Source organism: Salvelinus namaycush, chromosome 21 (genome assembly GCF_016432855.1).
Source record: "Salvelinus namaycush isolate Seneca chromosome 21, SaNama_1.0, whole genome shotgun sequence".
Classification (NCBI taxonomy): domain Eukaryota; kingdom Metazoa; phylum Chordata; class Actinopteri; order Salmoniformes; family Salmonidae; genus Salvelinus; species Salvelinus namaycush.
Window position 1 is genome coordinate 12807279 of NC_052327.1, and position 21284 is coordinate 12828562.

General features: G+C 43.6%; 1 protein-coding gene across 6 annotated transcripts in view; it reads left to right on the forward strand.

The window, feature by feature from the left end:
• Positions 1–21284, forward strand: part of LOC120066100 (pleckstrin homology domain-containing family A member 7-like) — a 172574-nt gene that overhangs the window by 119350 nt on the left and 31940 nt on the right. For all 6 annotated transcript variants that reach the window (XM_039017206.1, XM_039017207.1, XM_039017208.1 and 3 more), the window contains 4 exons: positions 2248–2352; positions 3686–3758; positions 8214–8314; positions 16587–16768. In XM_039017206.1, the coding sequence (XP_038873134.1) occupies positions 2248–2352; positions 3686–3758; positions 8214–8314; positions 16587–16768 (461 nt within the window). The remainder of the gene's footprint in view (positions 1–2247; positions 2353–3685; positions 3759–8213; positions 8315–16586; positions 16769–21284) is intronic.

Consider the following 21284-nt stretch of genomic DNA (forward strand, 5'->3'; position numbering starts at 1 on the left):
TGCATGCATACACAACTCCACGGAGGTAAATCACATCCACCCCATCAACAGATGGACCCAGACTATATTTGAATGTGGCACATTCCATTAATGCTTCGGTGTGTGTGTATGTGAATGCATTTGAGGAACTTTAAGCATGTGAATTGCTGTCCGTCTGTCTGTGTTTGTATGTACTGTATGTATGACTTGTGGCTGGTGCGTGTGATAGGGCTGACCCTATTTGGTCGACCGAGATCTCTTTAGTCGAGCGGTCACTATTTTAGTTTTTTTTTCATGGCGCACAAGACAGCTGTCTGATTCGCACCTGTGTCAGTGGACTAATCCATTGCGGAGGCCAAGGGGATGGCACAGTCCATCATTCTAAGACGTGATACTGAAATTGTAAATGGATATTTTATCCCCCAAAATAATGGTACAACACTAATAAATCTAATATTACTTTATAACAAATGCGATTTCCCCCGCGTTGGATACGGTTGCTGTCCGTGGTTCTGAAACAATCTTCAGTGCGCCCTAGAATATGGGGCCTTTCCCTATGTTGCTATGTGCATAATAGCAAAGTTAACCAGCGTGTTGGGGTTGAGAGCAATGCAGCGAAGGCAGCAGAGACAAGGAAACAGCCCTTGCCTTAGCCTAATTGTCTAAGAAAATTGAGGAGAGAGGAAATTAGGTCTATTTTCAATCGCCTAACCATTAAATGTGCCTGGCTCTATAAATCATCCACATACACTACCAGTCAAAAGTTTGGACACCGACTCATTCAAGGGTTTTTCTTTATTTTGACTATTTTCTACATTGTAGAATAATAGTGAAGACATCACAACTGTGAAATAACACATATGGAATCATGTAGTAACCAAAAAAGTGTTAAACAAATCAATCGCTTTTTGTATTTGAGATTCTTCAAAGTAGCCACCCTTTGCCTTGATGACAGCGTTGCACACTCTTGGCATTCTCTCAACCAGCTTCACGAGGTAGTCACCTGGAATGCATTTCAATCAAGCGTGTGTCTGTCTATATATGGAAAAATACGTATTTAAACATTTCAACCCGTCGATTGGTCGAAAGAATAGGATGACTCTGTCGACCAAGATTATTATTTTTTAGTCAGGGACAGCCCTAGAGTGTGGTGTGTGTGTATGTGATGTGTGTGCATACGTGTCTGCGTGTTTCCATGAATGTATTGTGTCTGTATGTTGGTAGCGTCAACCTTGCATTTGTGTGTGTGTGTGTGTGCGGCGCATGCGTGGTTGATTCATGGCCCTTACCCAGCAGCTGTGTCTCACTAATGGCCGACGAATCGATCTTCACCAACGGAGGGGATCACACAGACACACGCAACCCGGAGGGCATCATTCAGCCTCCACAAGCTGTCCTGTTGACGGTTACCTCTATAACATAAAAATAACATGAGCTGGCGCACACCCAGAAAATAGTTTGTGTGGAGGTGCTGACTAACGGCGAATAAACTATAAACTATCAAAATAAAGAAATTCAGGGTCTGACCCTGAGGAAGGCACAGTGATGTTGAAACGTTGGTAAATACCAATTAAGTTGCTGGGAGATTACACGTGGAGTGTGCGACTTTCTTTATTTTGATCGTTTATAGGCTACCTCTATAACCTCATCAGCTGTAACTATATGCTCATGATCACTACCGCTGTAGACCATTACCAGCAGCTAATGGGCCCTAACGGCCATGTCAGACCTAGTTGAACTCTCACCTCCTGGTTAGTCAGAAGAGCAATGGGCTCACCCACCCCAGCACCCCCTCAATGGTTCCTCCCGAGGTGTATTACTATAAAACTCATGGGAGTCATTTTTTTTCTTCACTTGTTATTTATGTGGGTGAGAGTTTGGCTTATGGTAAACTATTGTCCCAAATATTCACAAATTTTGCGCTTGCTTAAAAATCTAACTTCATTTGATTGCATTGGGTCAACCAATCAGAATATAATGTAAAATGTGTGATGTGAAACTTTAAAAAAAAATCTAACTTTACGAGCAAACAGCATTTCTTCTTTTGTATCATGCTACGTATTCCAACTCTCCTACAAGAGACCGTCGTGTACTGTCATGGCCGCGTGCACCTTTTTAGTTGTCTAGTCAATGAAATCAATCGATCTGTGTCCCCTTTTCAAGTATGATTTTGAAATTGAGGATAGAACAGTAGAAGCTAAATTGTAAGGGCTGGTGAGGTCAAAGTTGAAATAACTAACCAGTATGCTGGATGTGTGTGTCCTATAGGGCTCCAGGTCCAGTGGGAGGGTGCACAGTTTTGGGAAGCGAGAGCAGTCCATCAAGAGGAACCCCGACGTCCCCGTGGTGGTGAGAGGATGGCTCTACAAACAGGTAAGCAACACACACACATGCACACACAACACATACACGCACACATGTATGCGTACCTACATGTACAAAGGCGCACACACCTAATACGACTAATGAAACTTTAAATGCGCACACACACACTCACACGTATGCATACCGAAGGCACATACGGCTAATTAATTTTGAAACGCGCGAACGTGCACACACACACACACACACACACACACACACACACACACACACACACACTGTCTATTAGCGTTTCCCAACCCCTGAGGAGAGGTTTGGGAAGTACTTGCATAGGCTGCCATGGCAACAGAGGTCATGGACACATCACATGGACATGCATTGGGTTGCTTTTCAAAAACAGGATAGAGCTCATTGGTTGATAGGTATCTGTAGGACAATACTGATTGGCTGATAGTGGGACAAGCAAGCCAATGGAGATGATAGACATGGGTGTGCAGGCTGTCAGTTGATTGGTCGACAGGAACTCTGTTTACAAAGCTCATCGGTTGACACAAAGGGCTGCGGAATCTACAGGATACTGTCGATTGGTTAGTAGAGACACACAGAGACTCATAGAATAGAGCTCATTGGTAGATAGGTGTCTGTAGGACAACATGATTGCATAAACTGGTAGCTGGGTGTATGGAACATATTGTATACGTTTTTTTTGTACACAGTCCCAAATGACCCCCTTTTCCATTTATAGTGCACTACTTTTTACTTGAGCTGGTCACAGGTAGGGCACCAAATAAGAAGTAGTGTGTACCATTTGGGATACACCCAGTGTCTTAATGAGCTCCAGGGTTGACCTTTGAACCCAGTTTATGTCTGCCAGGTAGATGGATGTGACTTTGCCCTCGCTGGAACTGGGAAAATCCAGCACTGTCACATTTTTATAAAACTCTAAGAGAAAAGAGAAGCACAATGCAAATATCTTTAACTGACAGACACGCATTATCGGTGGAAACACACAAACACCCACACAGAAAGACACGCTCTTTCTCTCTCTCTCCCTCTCTCTCTGGCACCACACACACTCACTTCTGAGGGAACGCTATTCTAACACCAAATGAGTTTCCTCCAAAACAAACTCCCTATCATGACAATGGGGACATGAACACGCTCTTCCTACCAGGGAAAAGATTCAAACAGGCAGCACTTAATTACTGTGTGTGTGTGTGGCGTGTGCGTGTGTGTGTGTGGCGTGTGCGTGTGTGTGATGTGTGTTTTTCCCTTCTATCTTTCATCATTCCCCTGGCTGCAAGTGTGTTTGAAAAGCGATGGCAGGCATCGCGGGGCCAATAAAGGAGTGTAGGCCTGACTTCTCCATCGCCTTCTTTTGCAGGACCGCTCTGGAATGAGGCTTTGGAAGAGGAAGTGGTTTGTGCTGGCTGACTACTGCCTGTTCTACTATAAAGGTGAGATGGTTTTTGTGTGTGTGTAGGGGAGATGCGACGTGGTATTTTCGTGCTGTAAGTGTAGGCTTAATGACTTCATAGGCCTGCTTCCTCTGCCGCTGACCTGGTACCAAGATGTGAGCGTAGGACAGTTTTGTTCGTTTTGTCCACTGTTAATACACCCCCCCCCCCCCCCCACCAAAAAATAATGTTTGTAAGTCAGCGGTAAAGTTTTCAAGATGGACTACTTCCTGTACAGAGCAAAACTGGCATAATGATGATGTGTTCAAATCAGATCAACATGTCCTATTGGCTTAGATAGAAGAGAGGCCAAATTGGAGAACAACGGAACCTATTTATAGTCAAAGTTTCATAAAAGGGTCTTTCTCGAGACTAGAAGGCAATCTGGGATCTTGGCTGGGCCTTGTGAGTGAAAGGGTTTGCCGAACGAGCCTGGAAATAAACCACACGGATACTCATTACACTTTGTACTTTGGTTTAATCTCACCGTGTTTGTTCTTGCCACATCTTGGCGACTCCAACGAGCGCTCATCATTCCAGACCCCTGGTAGTCTATGGTTGAGTCCCAAATGGCACTCTGTGCCCTGTTTAGTACTATACTTGTGGTCAAAAGTAGTGAACTATACAGGAGAAGTAGTGCACTACTCCGAGAATAGGGTGGCATTTGGGACACGGCCCCTCCTGATCCCCAGCCACTGTCCCACATCTGAACCATTCTCAATGTTGCCTTAACGTTAGGAGAGCGTTATGTAAGAGATTGGAACCAGAATGTCTGGAGTTGATGAGGGAGCCAGAGGTTTAATCAGTGGTTAATCTGATGTGTGTCCCGAGGTCTCGCTCTTCATTTTTCTCTCGCCTTCACTATCTCTCCCTGTGTCACTCTCTTGCTGTCTAACCCCCTCTCGCTCACTTACTCTCTTTCACTTTTACTCCTTCCCCCGCTCTCTCACCCTCTTCCTCCATCTTTCTCTCTCTCTCCCCTCTCTTCATCCTACTCCCATTTTACTCCATCAAGTCTCTTTCGGCCGCCATCGACTCTTTCCCTGTTTCTCGCTCTATTAATCTGTTAATTTCTCTGCGTTAAGGTGTGTATGTGTGGGCAGATAAATGGACGAGGCCCCATGTGGAGAATTTCTCCTCCAAAGCTCCTTGAATTTATTTTTAACCAATTACTCTTTAATCCAAACCCCCCCCCCACCCCCGCCTTCACTTATCAACCAAACATTCCAATCCACCACACACACGACCACATGTTTTCACACACACACACACACACACACACACACACACACACACACACACACACACACACACACAAATTCTAGCACTCTGTCACAATGTGCAGCGGTGGAAACACTCCCCCCATGAGAGTTGTCCCTTTTTATTTATAGCGGTGTGAGCTAATTAAGATATGACCAGGCTCTAGTGTCAGAAGGGGCACACAGTGGCATGACACTGATGCCAAACCGGGCAGAGGACGGCCGTGGTATGAACCCGGCCAATGCCAACTGGATGGGCGGAGAGCGATTTAGTGGAGTGGCAGTGTAGTGCCAGTTTGGGTAAGGGGGGGGGTTAGTGGTTTGACAGAGTACTGCCACATGGGTGTCGGGGGAGGGGAGTTTTTTTTACTATCCAAAATGATTAGTGGGTCGTAAGTGACATCTCTCTCCCACCCCTCTCTCTCTCTATGTATCTCTGTTTCTCCTCTGTCTATCTCTCTCTCTCAATTCAGTAGACTTTCTTGACATAGCAAGTTAAATGACTTACATTGTCAAAGTAGACATATAACAAAAAACGGAAATAAGGCATCAATAATAGTAGCAGTTGTGGAAATGGGTTTTCAATTAACAGCAGCTACAACAACGATATGAATGAAAATAACAATACATTAAAGCAAGTAGTAGACCAGTCTCAACATGACGTGGCGTGAAAGCCTAAACAAAACTAAATGGGAAATATTATTGACGTTGCACTTTTCACTGGCTTCTCCTCAGGTTGTGGCCAAAGCTGCACATTTTGCCTTTTCACGCAATAAATATTGGATTAGATTTTATAGTTTCAAATTCTTTGTACCGAATGATCATTTTGGGAAAGATTCTCTTTGGTTTGAGTATTTGTCACAGTGGAATAGAAAATGCAGCTCGCTCTCTACCTCTCCCCTGGAGCAGAGTGAGCACAGCCTGTCCTCTCTGGGCAGCCAGGTTTGCCTGTGACGACCAGTCTCTATAGCCAGACTGTTCTCACGGAGTCTGTAGCTAGTCAGTGTTTTCCTCAGTTCTTCTATCAGTCACAGTGGTCAGATAGTCTGCCACCATGTTACTGTCTGTTTAGAGCCAAATAGCATTGAAGCTTTCTTTGATTTTTATATTTTGCTTTTTGCTTTGTGATTATTTGGTTGAGCCAGATTTGAGTGCTGTCCTGAGACTCTATGGGGTTGGTTTGGGTTAGTGAACTGAGCCTCAGAACCAGCTGACTGAGGGAACTCTTCTCTGGTTTAATCTCTTGACATTGTAGGGTTGTGTGATTTAAATGTTTTAGGGTCACTTGTTTTTAGATGGTTGTCAAATTTGATGGCTGTTTTTTCTATTCGAATATTGGCCCAATTCTGCTCTTACATGTGTTATTTTTTTAGTATTTCTTTGCACTTGCAATACAGTCTTACAAAACTCAGCATGCAGTATTTTGATTGGATTTGTCCCATTTGCTGAATTCGTTATTGGAGAGTGGACCCCATACTTCACGACCCTTTAGAGCAATTGGTTCTATTTTAAAGCATAGAATGCTTTTCTTCCTTTGTCGCTCAGCTGTGAATGCTACCTGTGAATGCTACCTGTGAATGCTACCTGTGAATGCTACCTGTGAATGCTACCTGTGAAAGCTACCAGTGTCGCTGATATTTAGTCCTAGATACGTATTTTTTTAGGTTAAGAACCTGTGCCGATGATCTAGATGCTGCTGTAAGCCCTCCTTAGCGGCAGACAGCAGCACCAGGTCACCTGCGTACAGCAGACGCTTGATTTCAGCGTCGGGTAGGGTGAAACCAGGTGCTGCACTTTCTTCTACTGTTTTTTTGCCAATTCATTAATGTAGATGTTAAATAGTGTTGGACTTATTGAGCAGCCCTGTTTCACTCCACGTCTCTGAGAGAAGACGTCTGTTTGCTTGTTGCCAATTTGACCTGCACGTTTGTTTTTAGTGTACATTTGATTTAATAGCATCCTATGATTTCCCTCCGATACCACTTTGTATTAGTTTATTAAAAAAATACCTTTGTGCTGAAAAATATGTAAATTTTGCCTTTGTTTTGGTCTACTTTGTCAATTAGAGTGTGGCGGGTATACATGTGGTCTGTCGAGCGGTAATTTGTTCGAAATCCAATCTGGCTTCTGCTCAGGACGTTGTGTTCATCAAGGAAATTAAGTAGTCTGCTATTTATGATACTGCAGAGAATGTGCTGTTAACGCAAATTCCTCTAATTATTTGGATCAAATTTGTCTTCATTTTTATAGATTGGTGTAATCAATCCTTTGTTCCAAATATCGGGGAAAATACCTACAGTGAGGCTAATGTTGAAGAGTATAGCCAATTTGAATATGTAGTCTGTATATTTGATCATTTCATTTAAAATACCATCCTCACCACAGGCCTTTTTGTGTTGGAGAGTGTACAGTTAATTATTGTTCTGTAATTGAAGTATCCATAGGATTCTTATTTGTAGTTGTTCTTGTATATATTGTTGTTATGGGCTCTTTGTTATATTGCTGTAGAGGTTTGCAAAGTGATTTCTTCACATATCACCATATTGGATAGCCAATTTATTTCATTTATCCCAGTTCTCCCAGAAGTGGTTTGATTCTATGGATTCCTCAATTCCATCCAGGTGATTTCTAATGAGCGGGTGTTTTTTTGTTCTTAGGGTTTGTATTGCTTTAGTGTTTCCCCATATTGAAGGTGTATATTTTTGTTGTCTGGTTCTCTGTGTTTTTGATTAGATATATTTCTCAATGACTTTCTTAGATTTTTGTAATCATTATCAAACCATTTTTCATTCTCTATTATTTTTGGTTTGCTGTTATGTTTCTTTATATTAGCCAAGGAGGATAATTTGTCAAATATAAAGTTTTTTCCAAACTTCCAAATGTACACCTTCATTGCTGTAGGAGAATGTTGAGGCTAAAAAGTTGTCCAGGAGAGATTTGAATTTTCAGGGTACTAATTGCCTTTATGGTAGATTTCTGTACTGTTTGCACTCCATCTATAGACCTGTTTAGTGGCATGTCATTTATTGGGCCGTGATGCTTCATGGTTGGGTTCCGCTCTTCTCAGATGCACTGTGATTTTACTGTGGTTGAGCTCTCTTTTCTTTCTCTCTTTTCTTCCTCTCGATTTTCTATCTCTCTTTCTCTCTCCTGTCTTGTCTCTCTTTCTTTCTTCCCCCCTCCCCTCCCTTAACAGACAGCAGGGAGGAGTCAGTCCTGGGTAGTATTCCTCTACCCAGCTACGTCGTCTCAGCCGTGGAGCCCGAGGACCACATCAGCCGCAAGTACGCCTTCAAGGTAAGACTCCGAGTTCGCCTCTCAACAGGTCTTACGTGTAGTCTTTTTAATGTGTATTTTTTTTTGGTTCATTTGATTCATTTGACTAATGTAATATTCTACGGCTTTATGTTGTCTCTGTTTAACTGTTTTATATTTGTAAGCGACGCAACGTTTATTCCTACTGTTAAAATATAACTAGCTTTATTGCTTTTATTACTCACCAGTGTCTTGTTGACTGATAGATTATGGACTGAATATGAATTGGTTCTCTGCTTCATATTGACTTCTATTTGACCAACCGCTGGCTTGGAGGCATTGCATCACCGTGAGGTCACTATGCTCACAGGGAGAATTCTGTCAATCAATGATTGATGATATTCTGGATAATAAGCCAATCAGATGTTTAATTGCATCCATCCTCCCTTTCTATTGGCTATTGAGGATTTCAAATCAAATCGAATTTTATTTGTTACATGTGCCGAATACAACAGGTATTGAATAGCTTACAATCCCTTAACCAACAATGCAGTTCAAGAAATAGAGTTAAGAAAATATTGACTAAATAAACTAAAGTAAAATCAAATAAAAAAGTAACACAAGATAATTACATAACAATAATGATGCTATAGTATATACAGGGGATACCGGTACCGAGTCAATGTGCGGGGGTACAGGTTAGTCGAGGTAATTTGTAAAGTGACAATGCATAGATAAACAGCGAGTAGCAGCAGTGTAATAACAAAGGGAGGGAGGGGGGTCAATGTAAATAGTCCGGGTGGCCATTTTATTAATTGTTCAGCAGTCTTATGACTTGGGAGTAGAAGCTGTTGAGGAGCCTTTTGGACCTAGACTTGGCTCTCCGCTACCGCTTGCCGTGCGGTTGCAGATAGAACAGTCTATTTTTTGGGGGGGCCTTCCTCTGACACCACCTAATGTATAGGTTGTTGATCAAATTGGATTCTCTGTATTGGTCGCTTTTTAACTTTCTAATTTGCTTGTCTACTAAATGAATATATCAATTTTTTTTTATTAGAAAGGTATTTTCTCCACAATGCCTCCAACCGTAGGTTTTCTCTACAGACATGTTATAGGTATAATACTACAGTATATCATTTAGGACTCCCCGCCTATGCCATAGAGCTACTGTGCCTTCCGAAAGTATTCACACCCCTTGTTTGTTGTTAAAAAAAAATAGGGTTAATATAAATTTAAATTTGTCAATGATCTACACAAAATATTCTGTCAAAGTGGAAGAAAAATTTTAGCATTTCTGTATATGATAAAAAAGTCTATCCATGTTAGAATCATCTTTGGCAGTAATTACAGATGTGAGTCTTTCTGGGTAGGTCTCTAAGAGCTTTCCACACCTGGATTGTGCAGAATTTGCCGTTTATTCGTTTCAAAATTCTTGAAGCTCTGTCATTGGTTGTTGATCATTGCCAGACTACCATTTTCAGGTCTTGCCATAGATTTTCAAGTAGATTTTAGTCAAAATTGTAACTCGGTCACTCAGGAAAATGTACATTCTTCTTGGCAAACAAATTCAGTGTAGATTTAACTTTGTGTTTTAGGTTATTGTCCTGCTGAAAGGTGAATTAATCTCCCAGTGTCTGGTGGAAAGCAGACTGAACCAGGTTTTCCTCTAGGATTTTGCCTGTGCTTAGTTCCATTCAGTTTCTTTTTTATCCTGAAACTCCCCAGTCCTTAAATATTCCAAGCATACCCATAACATGATGCAGCCACCACTATGCTTGAAAATATGGCGAGTGGTACACAGTAATGTGTTGTATTGGATTTGGCCCAAACATAACACTTTGCATTCAGGACAAAAAGTGAATTGCTTTGCCACATTTTTTGCAGTATTACTTTAGAGCCTTGTTGCAAACAGGATGCATGTTTTGGAATATTTGTATTCTGCACAGGCTTCCTTCTTTTTACTCTGTCAATTAGGGTTAGTATTGTGGAGTAACTACAATGTTGTTTATCCATCCTCAGTTTTATCCTATCACAGCCATTAAATTCTTAAAACTGTAACTGTTTTAAAGTCACTATTGGCCTCATGGTGAAGTCCCTAAGCGGTTTCCTTCCTCTCCAGCAACTTAGTTAGGGTGGACGCCTGTATCTTTGTAGTGACTGGGTGTATTGATAAACCATCTAAAGTGTAATTAATAAATTCACCATGAAAAAAGGGATATTCAAGGCATTGGAAAACCTCCCTGGTCTTTGTGGTTGAATCTGTGTTTGAAATTCACTTCTCGATTGAGAGACCTGATAATTGTATGTGTGGGGTACAGAGATGAGGTAGTCATTCAAAAATCATGTTAAACACTATTATTGCACACAGAGTGAGTCCATGCAACTTATTATGTGACTTGTTAAGCACATTTTTACTCTTGAACTTATTTAGACTTGCCATAACAAGCGGTTGAATACTTATTGACTCAAGACATTTCCGATTTTCATTTTTTATTAATTTGTAAACATTTCTAAAAACATAATTCCCCTTTCACATTATGGGGTATTGTGTGGAGGCCATTGAAAAAACATCTAAATTTAATCCATTTTAAATTCAGGCTGTAACACAACACAATGTGGAAAAAGTAAAGTGGTGTGAATTATTTCCGAAGGCCCTGTATACAAGTGACAGAGACTGTGGTGCTAGCTGTATATCTGTTGGTTCTAGATTACCCACATCTTTCTCTAATGTCCTCTGCTAGTGGTTTCATTCCCACAGGAAGCCAGTGTGGATCCGTGACGTTTCATTTCCGCACTACATATACAGCCTTGCCTCTGTTGTCATGCAGAGCCAATAGGGGTTTAGGTTTCAGTCTATTGACTGTATGACAGATGGTAGGCCTGGCTGGTCGTATAATATAGGCCAGTCAGTGACTGATACAACCAGTCGGTCTCCTAGTAATGTAGGTTTTCTTTTCCTGGTTCAAAAAGGGGCTTAGGTGGTGGGCGTGGCAGGGATTTTAGTGAACATTTCAGTGGCCCCAATCTTGCCGGTGTGGAGAATTTCCTGCAATATCCAATTTCCTGCAATTGTACAAATTTCTCCATGGAGCTGAGAGAAAATGTAGCAGTTTTAAAGAAGATTTCCTGCGATTCTATGCCTTTTGCTGTGGCTAATGCTGTGTTCTATCGCTCAAACATAATGACAAAATCAATTCTCCCTGACTGTCTAGCTTTTATTTTGGTTATTGTTAGTTTTCAAAGATGATATTATAAGAAAATATATAGGTCATTTTTTTCATACAGACTTTATCTTCATTTAGTCGTTTCAGTTTATACTGAAAGCATTTATTTTTACACTGTTTGGATTTAGGTGGCCAGAAAAAACGCTCAAGGATTTCAATGGCAGAAAAATCCCTGTAATGCCTCCAATCTCCGCCCCTCTGGCTGATGACATGTATTCAATGTTATTTCAATGTTGATTCAATGTTTCCTCCCTAAACAGACCACCCTGACCCTAAAAAGGCAGTGTTTCTCAATAGTAGTTCTACGGTTGCGTATGGTTTCTAGCCCAATACAAGAACACCTGATTCTACTCTATTGCTAGTGCTTGTGTTGGGCTGAAACGAAACGGTGCAGTCTTGGTGTTACCCAGCAAGATTGCAAAGTTCTGGTAACTTTCCCCCAAATTCCTAGGTTTTCCCAGAAGTCCCAGTTGGCCCGTAATCAGTAGGGGATACGCAGGAAATCAGGAATCCTTTTCTGGGAAATTTGGGGGAAAGTTACTGGAATTTGGCAACCCTAGAAACACTGCTGTCCAGTTGTCCTGTTATAGTTTCTGCCTCATCTGGTGGTGTTTTTTGTTGTTCACTTTTCACTCTACTGTTGACTCAACTGATGCAGTGAGAAAGGCTCATAGGACTCAGTTTGCAGTTACACTCTAGCAGGCCAAATGTAATTGAATGCAGAGTGGAGATTTGGGCTGGCGATTTTAGGATTGACTGTGGAATGGCTCGGTAATCTACTCTAAGCCCTTATCAGAGACACAGGTTATATTTGAGCTGCTGCACTCTTGTGCAATCTGTCACACTGCCATGCGTGTGCGTGCGCGAGTGAGGCGGAGGGAGAGGCAGGGGTCAATTGAGAATGGCTAGCTTGTGTTTCCTACTGCCTGAAACCGAGATTCTGTTACTGCCATGGAAGAGTTGGGGGACTGTTCCCCCCCCCCCCCCCCCCCCCCTGTCGATACCTGTAACCCTACCCTGTCAGGACCACTCTCCAGTGTCTCTCTAGAGTGGTGTGTGTGTGTGTGTGTGTGTGTTTTATGTCACCTGTTTAGTTTGTTTGTGCTGCAACCATTCACCACTACAGTGAGTTAGTACTGTTTTCGTCTGACTACTTCATCCCAAAAGATGTTTCCCCATGGTTAAAACCTCACTTTCCCAGCCCGCCCCTCCACGGTGGAGCCAACCAATCTAGCTAGAAGGCTGGTACCCCCCCCACCCCTATTCGCTGAACTCTGTTCCCTCTCTTGTTCCTATTGGTGGGCTGCCTCGCTGGGACCCTGCGAGTGTGCGAGGTCGTCCAAATGAAACCCAAGTGCACCGTCCACTCATAAATAGGTACTGGCCTCTCAACCACTTGTACTACAGTTACTGCTTTTGCCTTGTCATTTACCTTCAGTGTGTGGTTGGAAAAAGGAAAAATATATACAGCGCCGTGTATATTTGTTATGGTTTGGAGCATGTTTTGAGAGTGGTGTGCCTTTTGGACGTGGTTGTGGTTTCCCTCCATTTTATCTGTCTTCTATGTCTTGTATGATCTCATTCACTCGTGCCTCTGGTTATGTGTGTCGGCTCAACTCTGCTTTGCCTCATATCCAGCATGCCACTCGTGGAGGTAGATCGATTGATTTTATTAAAGTGGAATAAAAAATGTTCCTCCTCTTATGCAGTCTATTTTGGAATGCACTTAAAACCTTCTAGCCTGGTCCCAGATCGGTTTCAAATGAAACGTTTCTTTATAGAGCACATTTCTCGCAGGGGATGCATTTCAAGGTGCTTAACTAGTGTTTGTGCCGTCTTGCTCGAGGATGTGAATATTCTGCATAATAACTTTCTTAACGGCTGTTCGAGGTTATTAGCCTGGTGCCAATTCTGTTTGTTGCTGACTCCTATTTTATTTTTTCAAATTTAACCCGAAGGGGATAGTCGAGCAGTAGGAGTTGTCAAGACGGCACAAACAGAATTGGCACCAGGCTAATAACCTCCAACAGTCGTTAAGCAACACTTGGTATACAGAATATAGTTCCTATTTCCATTATGCCAATGGTTTCCCCAAAGCAGAGAGAACATACCGTGCGAGTCGTGCGTTCATTCTGAGCGTTTATTGCTGTAAAAGTATTTCCACGTGAGAGTTCGGGGGTCTGTGTTATCGCAGCTTGGAGGCCAGGGCTACCTCCCAAATGGCACCCTATTCCCTACATAGTACACTACTTTTGATATGACTCTGGTAAAAAAGTAGTGCACTGTGTAGGGAATGGGGTGCCATTTGGGCCAGGCCCCCCCAGGCTTATCTGGAAAGCACAATAAGAAGGCTTTGAATAGACGGGACAAAATAAAAAAAGCCTGCGTGTCTGAGAGGGGCTGGGGAGAGGAATAAGAGGACTGCTGCTATTGTTAGCCTTCCTGTCTGGGAGTACAGGCTGGCTATTTTTGAGGAGGAGAGCCGAGGGGGGAGGGAGACTTGCCCAGGGTGAGCAGTGTGCATTCTCTGTGGAGGTGTGGCGGTCACACAGTGCACTGAATATCCCACACAGCCTCTTCCCTGCTATGAGGCTGTGGTAAGGAATGTTATAAGAGACCAGGCACTGTCTGCACATTCTTACATTGGTCTGAAAAGGCAGAGCAGGTATTGGTTAATTACAGTGACAGGGTAGCTGTCGGGATAGGTTGATAGATGGGGTGGGTGCGCGCGTGTGTATGGCATGCACGTACATCCGACCATGATATAGAACTATATTAGAGAGCAGCTTGTCCAGATTGCTGGAGAGTGAGGGGTGATTAGACAGCTGATTAACACAGCAGCAGTCTGACCGCCCCCCCCCGCGCGCGCGCGTGACCTTGCCAGTAGCTACGTCGGGCCTTCTGCTGCTACACTCTAGTGTACGGAGTATGGTGAAGCTGCCTCTAGATGCTGATCTCAGGTCAGTTTCCCCACTGATGGTTAAAGGTTAGGGGGAGCTGATCCTAGGTCTCGGGGCAACTTCACCCTGTTCCACAGTGTACACTACAGGCCGAACCTTAGACCAGCCAGGGAGGAGATTTAAACACCTCCCCAGGGGTTAGAGGCAGCCTTCTGGCCCGACCTTCTCCAACCACTGCCTGGGGCCAAGAGGCTTACTGTTACACCCGGCCATCCTGCAGGAGCACGGTCTGTCTGTGTGTTTGTGGGAATACATGGGTGCATGGATGTGTGTACAGCACAGGCGGCCGGCGGCACCTTCATTGGGGAGGACGGACTCGTAGTAATGGCTGGAGCGGAATCAATGGAATGGTATCCAACACATCAAACGTGGTTTCCATGTGTTTGGTGGTATTCCATTCCAGCTATTATTATGAGCCGGTCCTCCCCTCAGCAGCCTCCTGTGCTGTACACGTGTGTGTGTGTGTGTGTATAGTGTTGTAGGGGTTTTCACGCCACGAACAACACCCATGCCTCAACTTGAAAAGCCATGTTTGTATCAAACATCGAGTCGGGCAAAATCAAAAAAAGATGCCAACACTCAAATGAAGAAATCACACCCATTTCACACCCGCTTGGCAATCTGTTACCTTGCTTTGTCTAGATCCAACTAAAACCCATGAGTCCCGAATGGCACCCTATTCCCTACACAGTCGACTACATTTGACCAAGGCCCTGGTCAAAAGTAGTGGACTAATAGGGAAACGGGTGCCATTTGGGATTCTTGGGTTTTAGTTGGATCTGGACTCTGATAAGACAAAAAGGCAGGGGTGTATTCATTAGCACACACTGTAGCAAAACGTTTTGCTACGGGAGAAAGGGAAACCAGCATTTCTTATTGGACAAATTCAGGTAGGTCCCTCTCCATTTCAGCCGGTTTGCTTCAGCTTGGTTTGCTAGTGAATAGACCCCGTATAGATTGGCTCTCATTTGTTACATAATGGCGGTGGCATGAGTGATTGCCTCAATAATTGCCTTTTGCAGTGCCAGTGATAGCCGTCTCCGATCTAACGAAAGCTGCCTCTTGAAATATTGGTGTTGCTTCTTCATAGACTACAATCCAGTAATTACCCCCAAAAGGAATGGGCTGGTGGAAGGAAAATGGTGGAGTCTCCCTCCAACCGTGCTTGCGTCAAACCAATGCTTGTAAATACATGAGAGGGAGTGAACGAGGGAACACTTCTGGGTGAAGGCTGGGAGAATCTTACCTCAGCCATAGAGATTTGGACTGCGTGCTGATTCTCCATCCTTCTCCCAAACGGATACACTTGCGTACTCCCTGGGATGGATTTTAAAAGCATTGGAATGGTGTATTCGTTGACTATTGTAGGGGGGTTTCCACCATTGTTAAATCCATGATGGGAAGTGTGCAAGTGCACACTTTGGGGAAAAGTGTGTAGAATCAGAACACCTCATAGAGACAAGCATAAGACAAGTATGTATAAACAAGTATAGAGTAGGCCTAGTACAAACAATTCACGAGCATGTTGAAAATAGCAATGTCATGGTTGAAGTTCTATCACAATGGCTCCTTCTATGCTTGCTTGTTGTTGATTGGCTTACACTGCCCTCTGTCGTGGGTTGGATTGGACCTTTGCATTCTTGTTATGTCACTCATGCTACTGTGTCTATTGGTCGGTATGGATGTCTCTCTCCTTCTGCATTGGCTGGAGTACTCTGTCGCTTCTCTCTGTTATTCTATTGGCTGGCCTCTTTTGTCTCTATTTGGCTGGTATCTCTGTTTTTCTATTGGCCAACACAGATAGGTCTCTTTTCCTATTGGCTAATGCTGATTTGACTCTATTTTGTTCTCTCTATTGGCTGACTTGAATGTGTTTGTCTCCATGGGCAGACATGTCCTTATTTCTCTTAATTGTTCAACACTTCTCTATCTATCTCTTTCATGGTTGGGGTCAATTCAGTTCTCAATTCAGTTCATAGTAGACCATTTTTTTTCTTGAATTACATTTAAATTCACCTGAAATAACTCAATTCAAAACTCAGTTGACCCCAACCCTGCTATCTACCCCATTGGCCAGACACCACGTCCATCACTCTTCTTCAGTCTGACCCTCCCTCTCCTCTCCCATAGGCCAACCACACGGGCATGCGCTCGTACATTTACAACCGGAGCACTGTGATTGACTCGCAGGCGGAGCACGGCGGCATGCGGACGTACTTCTTCAGCGCCGACACGCAGGAGGACGTGAACGGCTGGGTGAAGGCCATGAACCAGGCGGCGCTGATGCAGAACCAAACCGACAGCCTCAAGAGGTAGGTGTAGTGCGAAGTTAGCCCTAGATACTGATCCTGGGTCAGTTTTGCATTACCGCCGCCAATGGTTAAGGTTCGGATCGGGGGCGCAACGGTCGTCAAAATTGATAAAGGGTCCAAAATCAATTTCTGATAAATCTAACGGCTGCGTAATGGAGTAAGATACTCAACTCTTATAGATTAAAAATAAATAAAAAATCCATCAAATAATGGATTTATATTGACTGTATTATAGCAAATGAACAATGAGAGACAGGGTATGAATGGAATCCAGACATTTTGGTGTGACTTCAGGTGTTCAATTTAATGTGAAATATGACATTATTTCTTCGTTAAGTGATTCATGCCAACTTTTTTAAACCACATATGGCCCTTTTCATATGTTTTGCTATTATATTGCTAGAAATATAACGTTTGAAAATAACAACCAATTTGCATATAGGCACAAATTCATAAATGAGCATGAAATGACTCTTTATCCAACCAGCTCTTTCTAAGTTACCACCCCAAAGAGAATTTGTACCCCACATGTCATCTCGAATATTAAACAAGGCAGAAATGTTTCGTACTAAAATGTCCCCACATGTTGTGAACATCGTCTCATTAGAATTAACCAATGAATATGTATTTGACAGTAGGGGAAAGATCAAAAATTGCACGATTGACACAGATATCTTCACACTTTCCCCAAATAGTAAAGGCCAGGAGAAAAGGTGGTGTGCACGGGTAACCGTACGAATATCGTCCGTTTCTATTTTGAAAGTAATCGGTGAAGTGGCAATTAGTTGACAAATAGATGATCCACTTCTCAAACACAGCCAAAGGATGGCGAAGAGGTGTAATTCTCAGATGGGCCGTGCTACTGTACGTAGGGGAAAGTTCACCATGAAGCCAAGAGGTACGCTGCCTTGGACCTAACCTCTCTGTCTGTCAACCTGCCACTCCAGACCTGGGTCATGTACATGTGAAATATTGGAGGTTTGCTTGATTTAGCTTTAACAAATTGAAGGGGTGGGTTGAGTTTGCACTTTTGGGACTGTTCAGTTGGTTATATTTTATTGGTCAATTACCCATCTGACCGAGATTGTATTGTGAATGGTACATGTAACTTAGCTGTGGCAATTTTGAAGTGTGTGTGTGTGTGTGTCTGTCTGTCTGAATATATCTGTCTGGGGAGAGAGATGAGTTTCCTTGTGTTTGCCATTCTGTCAGTCTCATTGATAGGCAGCACTGAGAAACAGAGCTGCAATCTCTAGGGCTATTTGTGTGTGTGAGCGCTTGTGCATGCCTGTGTGACCTTGCAGCAGAGAGTGCATTGTGATGCTGTGTCTGTGCCAGCCTTGCTCCATGATGCCACTCGGCCTGCTCTCAGATTGCATTGGTACACACACACACACACACACACACACACACACACACACACACACACACACACACACACATACATATACACACACACACACACACACACACACAATAGTACAGTTTCACAGACTTTATGACAGATGCCTAACTATGCTGTGAGAAGGATGGCGAGAAAGTGAATAACATAGAGAGATGGAAGAAGAGAGTGATGGTGGGAAAAGCGATGGACAGACTAGAGAGAATAATAGACGGGATCAGAGATCGCGAGAAAGAGGGGGATATGTGGAAGAGAAGAGGGGGTGAGAGACACAAACGGACAGACACACAGACGGACAGACACACAGACGGACACGGACAGACGGATGGGGATGGACGGGCACACACAGACAAAGAGACGGACGGACAATACGGACACGGACGGACGCACAGACGGGCTGTCCATCCATCCGACAGGCAGAGACAGACACGGACGGACAGGCGGATGGATACGGGCAGACGGACAAACACGGACGGACGGGCAGGCACGGGTGGGCGGACAGACTGACACGGGCGGACGGACAGGCGGACAGACGGGCATGGACGGACACGGGCAGACACGGACACTGACGGACAGACAGTCACTCCCGACAAACAGTTATTGTGCTGACGTTGCTTCCAGACGCAATTTGGAACTCGGTAGTGAGTGTTGCAACTGAGGACAAATGATTTTTATGCGCTTAAGCACTCGGCGGTCCCATTCTGTGAGCTTGTGTGGCCTACCACTTCGTCGTTGATGCTCCTAGACGTTTCCACTTCACAATAACACCACTTACAGTTGACTGGGGCAGCTCTAGCAGCGCATAAATTTGACTAACTGACTTTTTGGAAAGGTGGCATCCTATGACAGTGCCACATTGAAAGTCACTGAGCTCTTCAGTAAGGCCATTCTACTGACAAAGTTTGTCTATGGAGATTACAGGGCTGTGTACTCGATTTTATATATCTGTCAGCAGCGGGTGTGGCTGAAATAGCCGAATCCACTAATTTGAAGGGGTGTCCACATACTTTTGCATATATACTGAAAACGTGTCTTTTTAGCGTTAGTAGCCTAGTAAAGAATGTGTCATGCAATATTGGCACACTACACTTGTGACAGACCAAACCAAACAAAAGTAAACCTTCAATTTAGAGGTTTCAAATATCTCTCAAGGGCCAAGTTGACCTATTTTATGAAGTGCCATTGGTTGGTGGATTTAAAGTCTAAGATCTTTGATAGGCCGATGCAGAATTTGTTAGCGGAAATAATCTCTGCCAGCTGGTCTTGTTAGCACAGTGTGCCAGGTTATCTCATGGGAACAGCTAACATGTAGCGTTGTATCACGTGTAACTTCGTCAACGATGATGCAGATTTTGAGACGGTTTAAACTTGTAATGTTTCCAAGTATGAACCCAATATGTTTGCATTAATTCTGTGTATATCTTATATATTTTATATCCCAATATTTATCACATTTTGCCCCTAGTTTTCCACCCGCGTCTGTCTGTCCGCCCAGACAGACGGACAGACACGGACAGACGGACGGGCAGTTGGATACGGACAGACAGACACATACGGACAAACACGGACAGACACACACGGGCGGACGGACGGAGACAAAGACAGACAAGATTGATAGTGAAAGAGAGTGTGTGAGAGAGAGCGAGGCAGTGTGTATCAGACAGAGATTGATGAGGCCCAGGTAGCGGTGGTGTTGTGAAGGAGTCCGATTTCCTGTCAAACCAGGTGGGTCTACACACATAGCAGGCGTGTGACAGGTCGCTTCACTACGCTACAGGAACTAACAGAGACCGAGGCCTCCATGCTGTGCCTGCTGTCTAGACTAGGGTATCTCATTTAGTGGAACTGTGGTCAGAGGCTTTGTGTCCGTTGAAAACTAGGGGCAAAATGTGATAAATATTGGGATATAAAATATATAAGATATAGACAGAATGAATGCAAACATATTGGGTTCATACTTGGAAACATTAAAACAAGTTTAAAGTTAAACCGTCTCAAAATCTACATCATCGTTGACGAAGTTACACGTGATACAACGCTACATGTTAGCTGTTCCCATGAGATAACCTGGCACACTGTGCTAACAAGACCAGCTGGCAGAGATTATTTCCGCTAACAAATTCTGCATCGGCCTATCAAAGATCTTAGACTTTAAATCCACCAACCAATGGCACTTCATAAAATAGGTCAACTTGGCCCTTGAGAGATATTTGAAACCTCTAAATTGAAGGTTTACTTTTGTTTGGTTTGGTCTGTCACAAGTGTAGTGTGCCAATATTGCATGACACATTCTTTACTAGGCTACTAACGCTAAAAAGACACGTTTTCAGTATATATGCAAAAGTATGTGGACACCCCTTCAAATTAGTGGATTCGGCTATTTCAGCCACACCCGCTGCTGACAGATATATAAAATCGAGTACACAGCCCTGTAATCTCCATAGACAAACTTTGTCAGTAGAATGGCCTTACTGAAGAGCTCAGTGACTTTCAATGTGGCACTGTCATAGGATGCCACCTTTCCAAAAAGTCAGTTAGTCAAATTTCTGCCCTGCTAGAGCTGCCCTGGTCAACTGTAAGTGCTGTTATTGTGAAGTGGAAACGTCTAGGAGCATCAGCGGAGAAGTGGTAGGAAACACACAAGCTCACAGAATGGGACCGCCGAGTGCTGAAGCGCATAAAAATCATCTGTCCTCAGTTGCAACACTCACTACCGAGTTCCAAATTGCGTCTGGAAGCAACGTCAGCACAATAACTGTTTGTCGGGAGCTTCATAAATTGGGTTTCCGTGGTCGAGCAGCCGCACGCAAGCCTAAGATTACCATGCGCAATACCAAGCGTTGGCTGGAGTAAAGCTTGCCACCATTGGACTCTGGAGCAGTGGAAACGCGTTCTCTGGAGTGATAAATCACACTTCACCATCTGGCAGTCTGATGGACAAATCTGGGTTTGGCGGATGCCGGGAGTCGGCTACCTGCCCGAATGCATAGTGCCAACTGTAAAGTTTGGTGGAGGAATAATGGTCTGGGGCTGTTTTTCATGGTTTGGGCTAGGCCCCTTAGTTCCAGTGAAGGGAAATCTTAATGCTACAGCATACAATGACATTCTAGACTA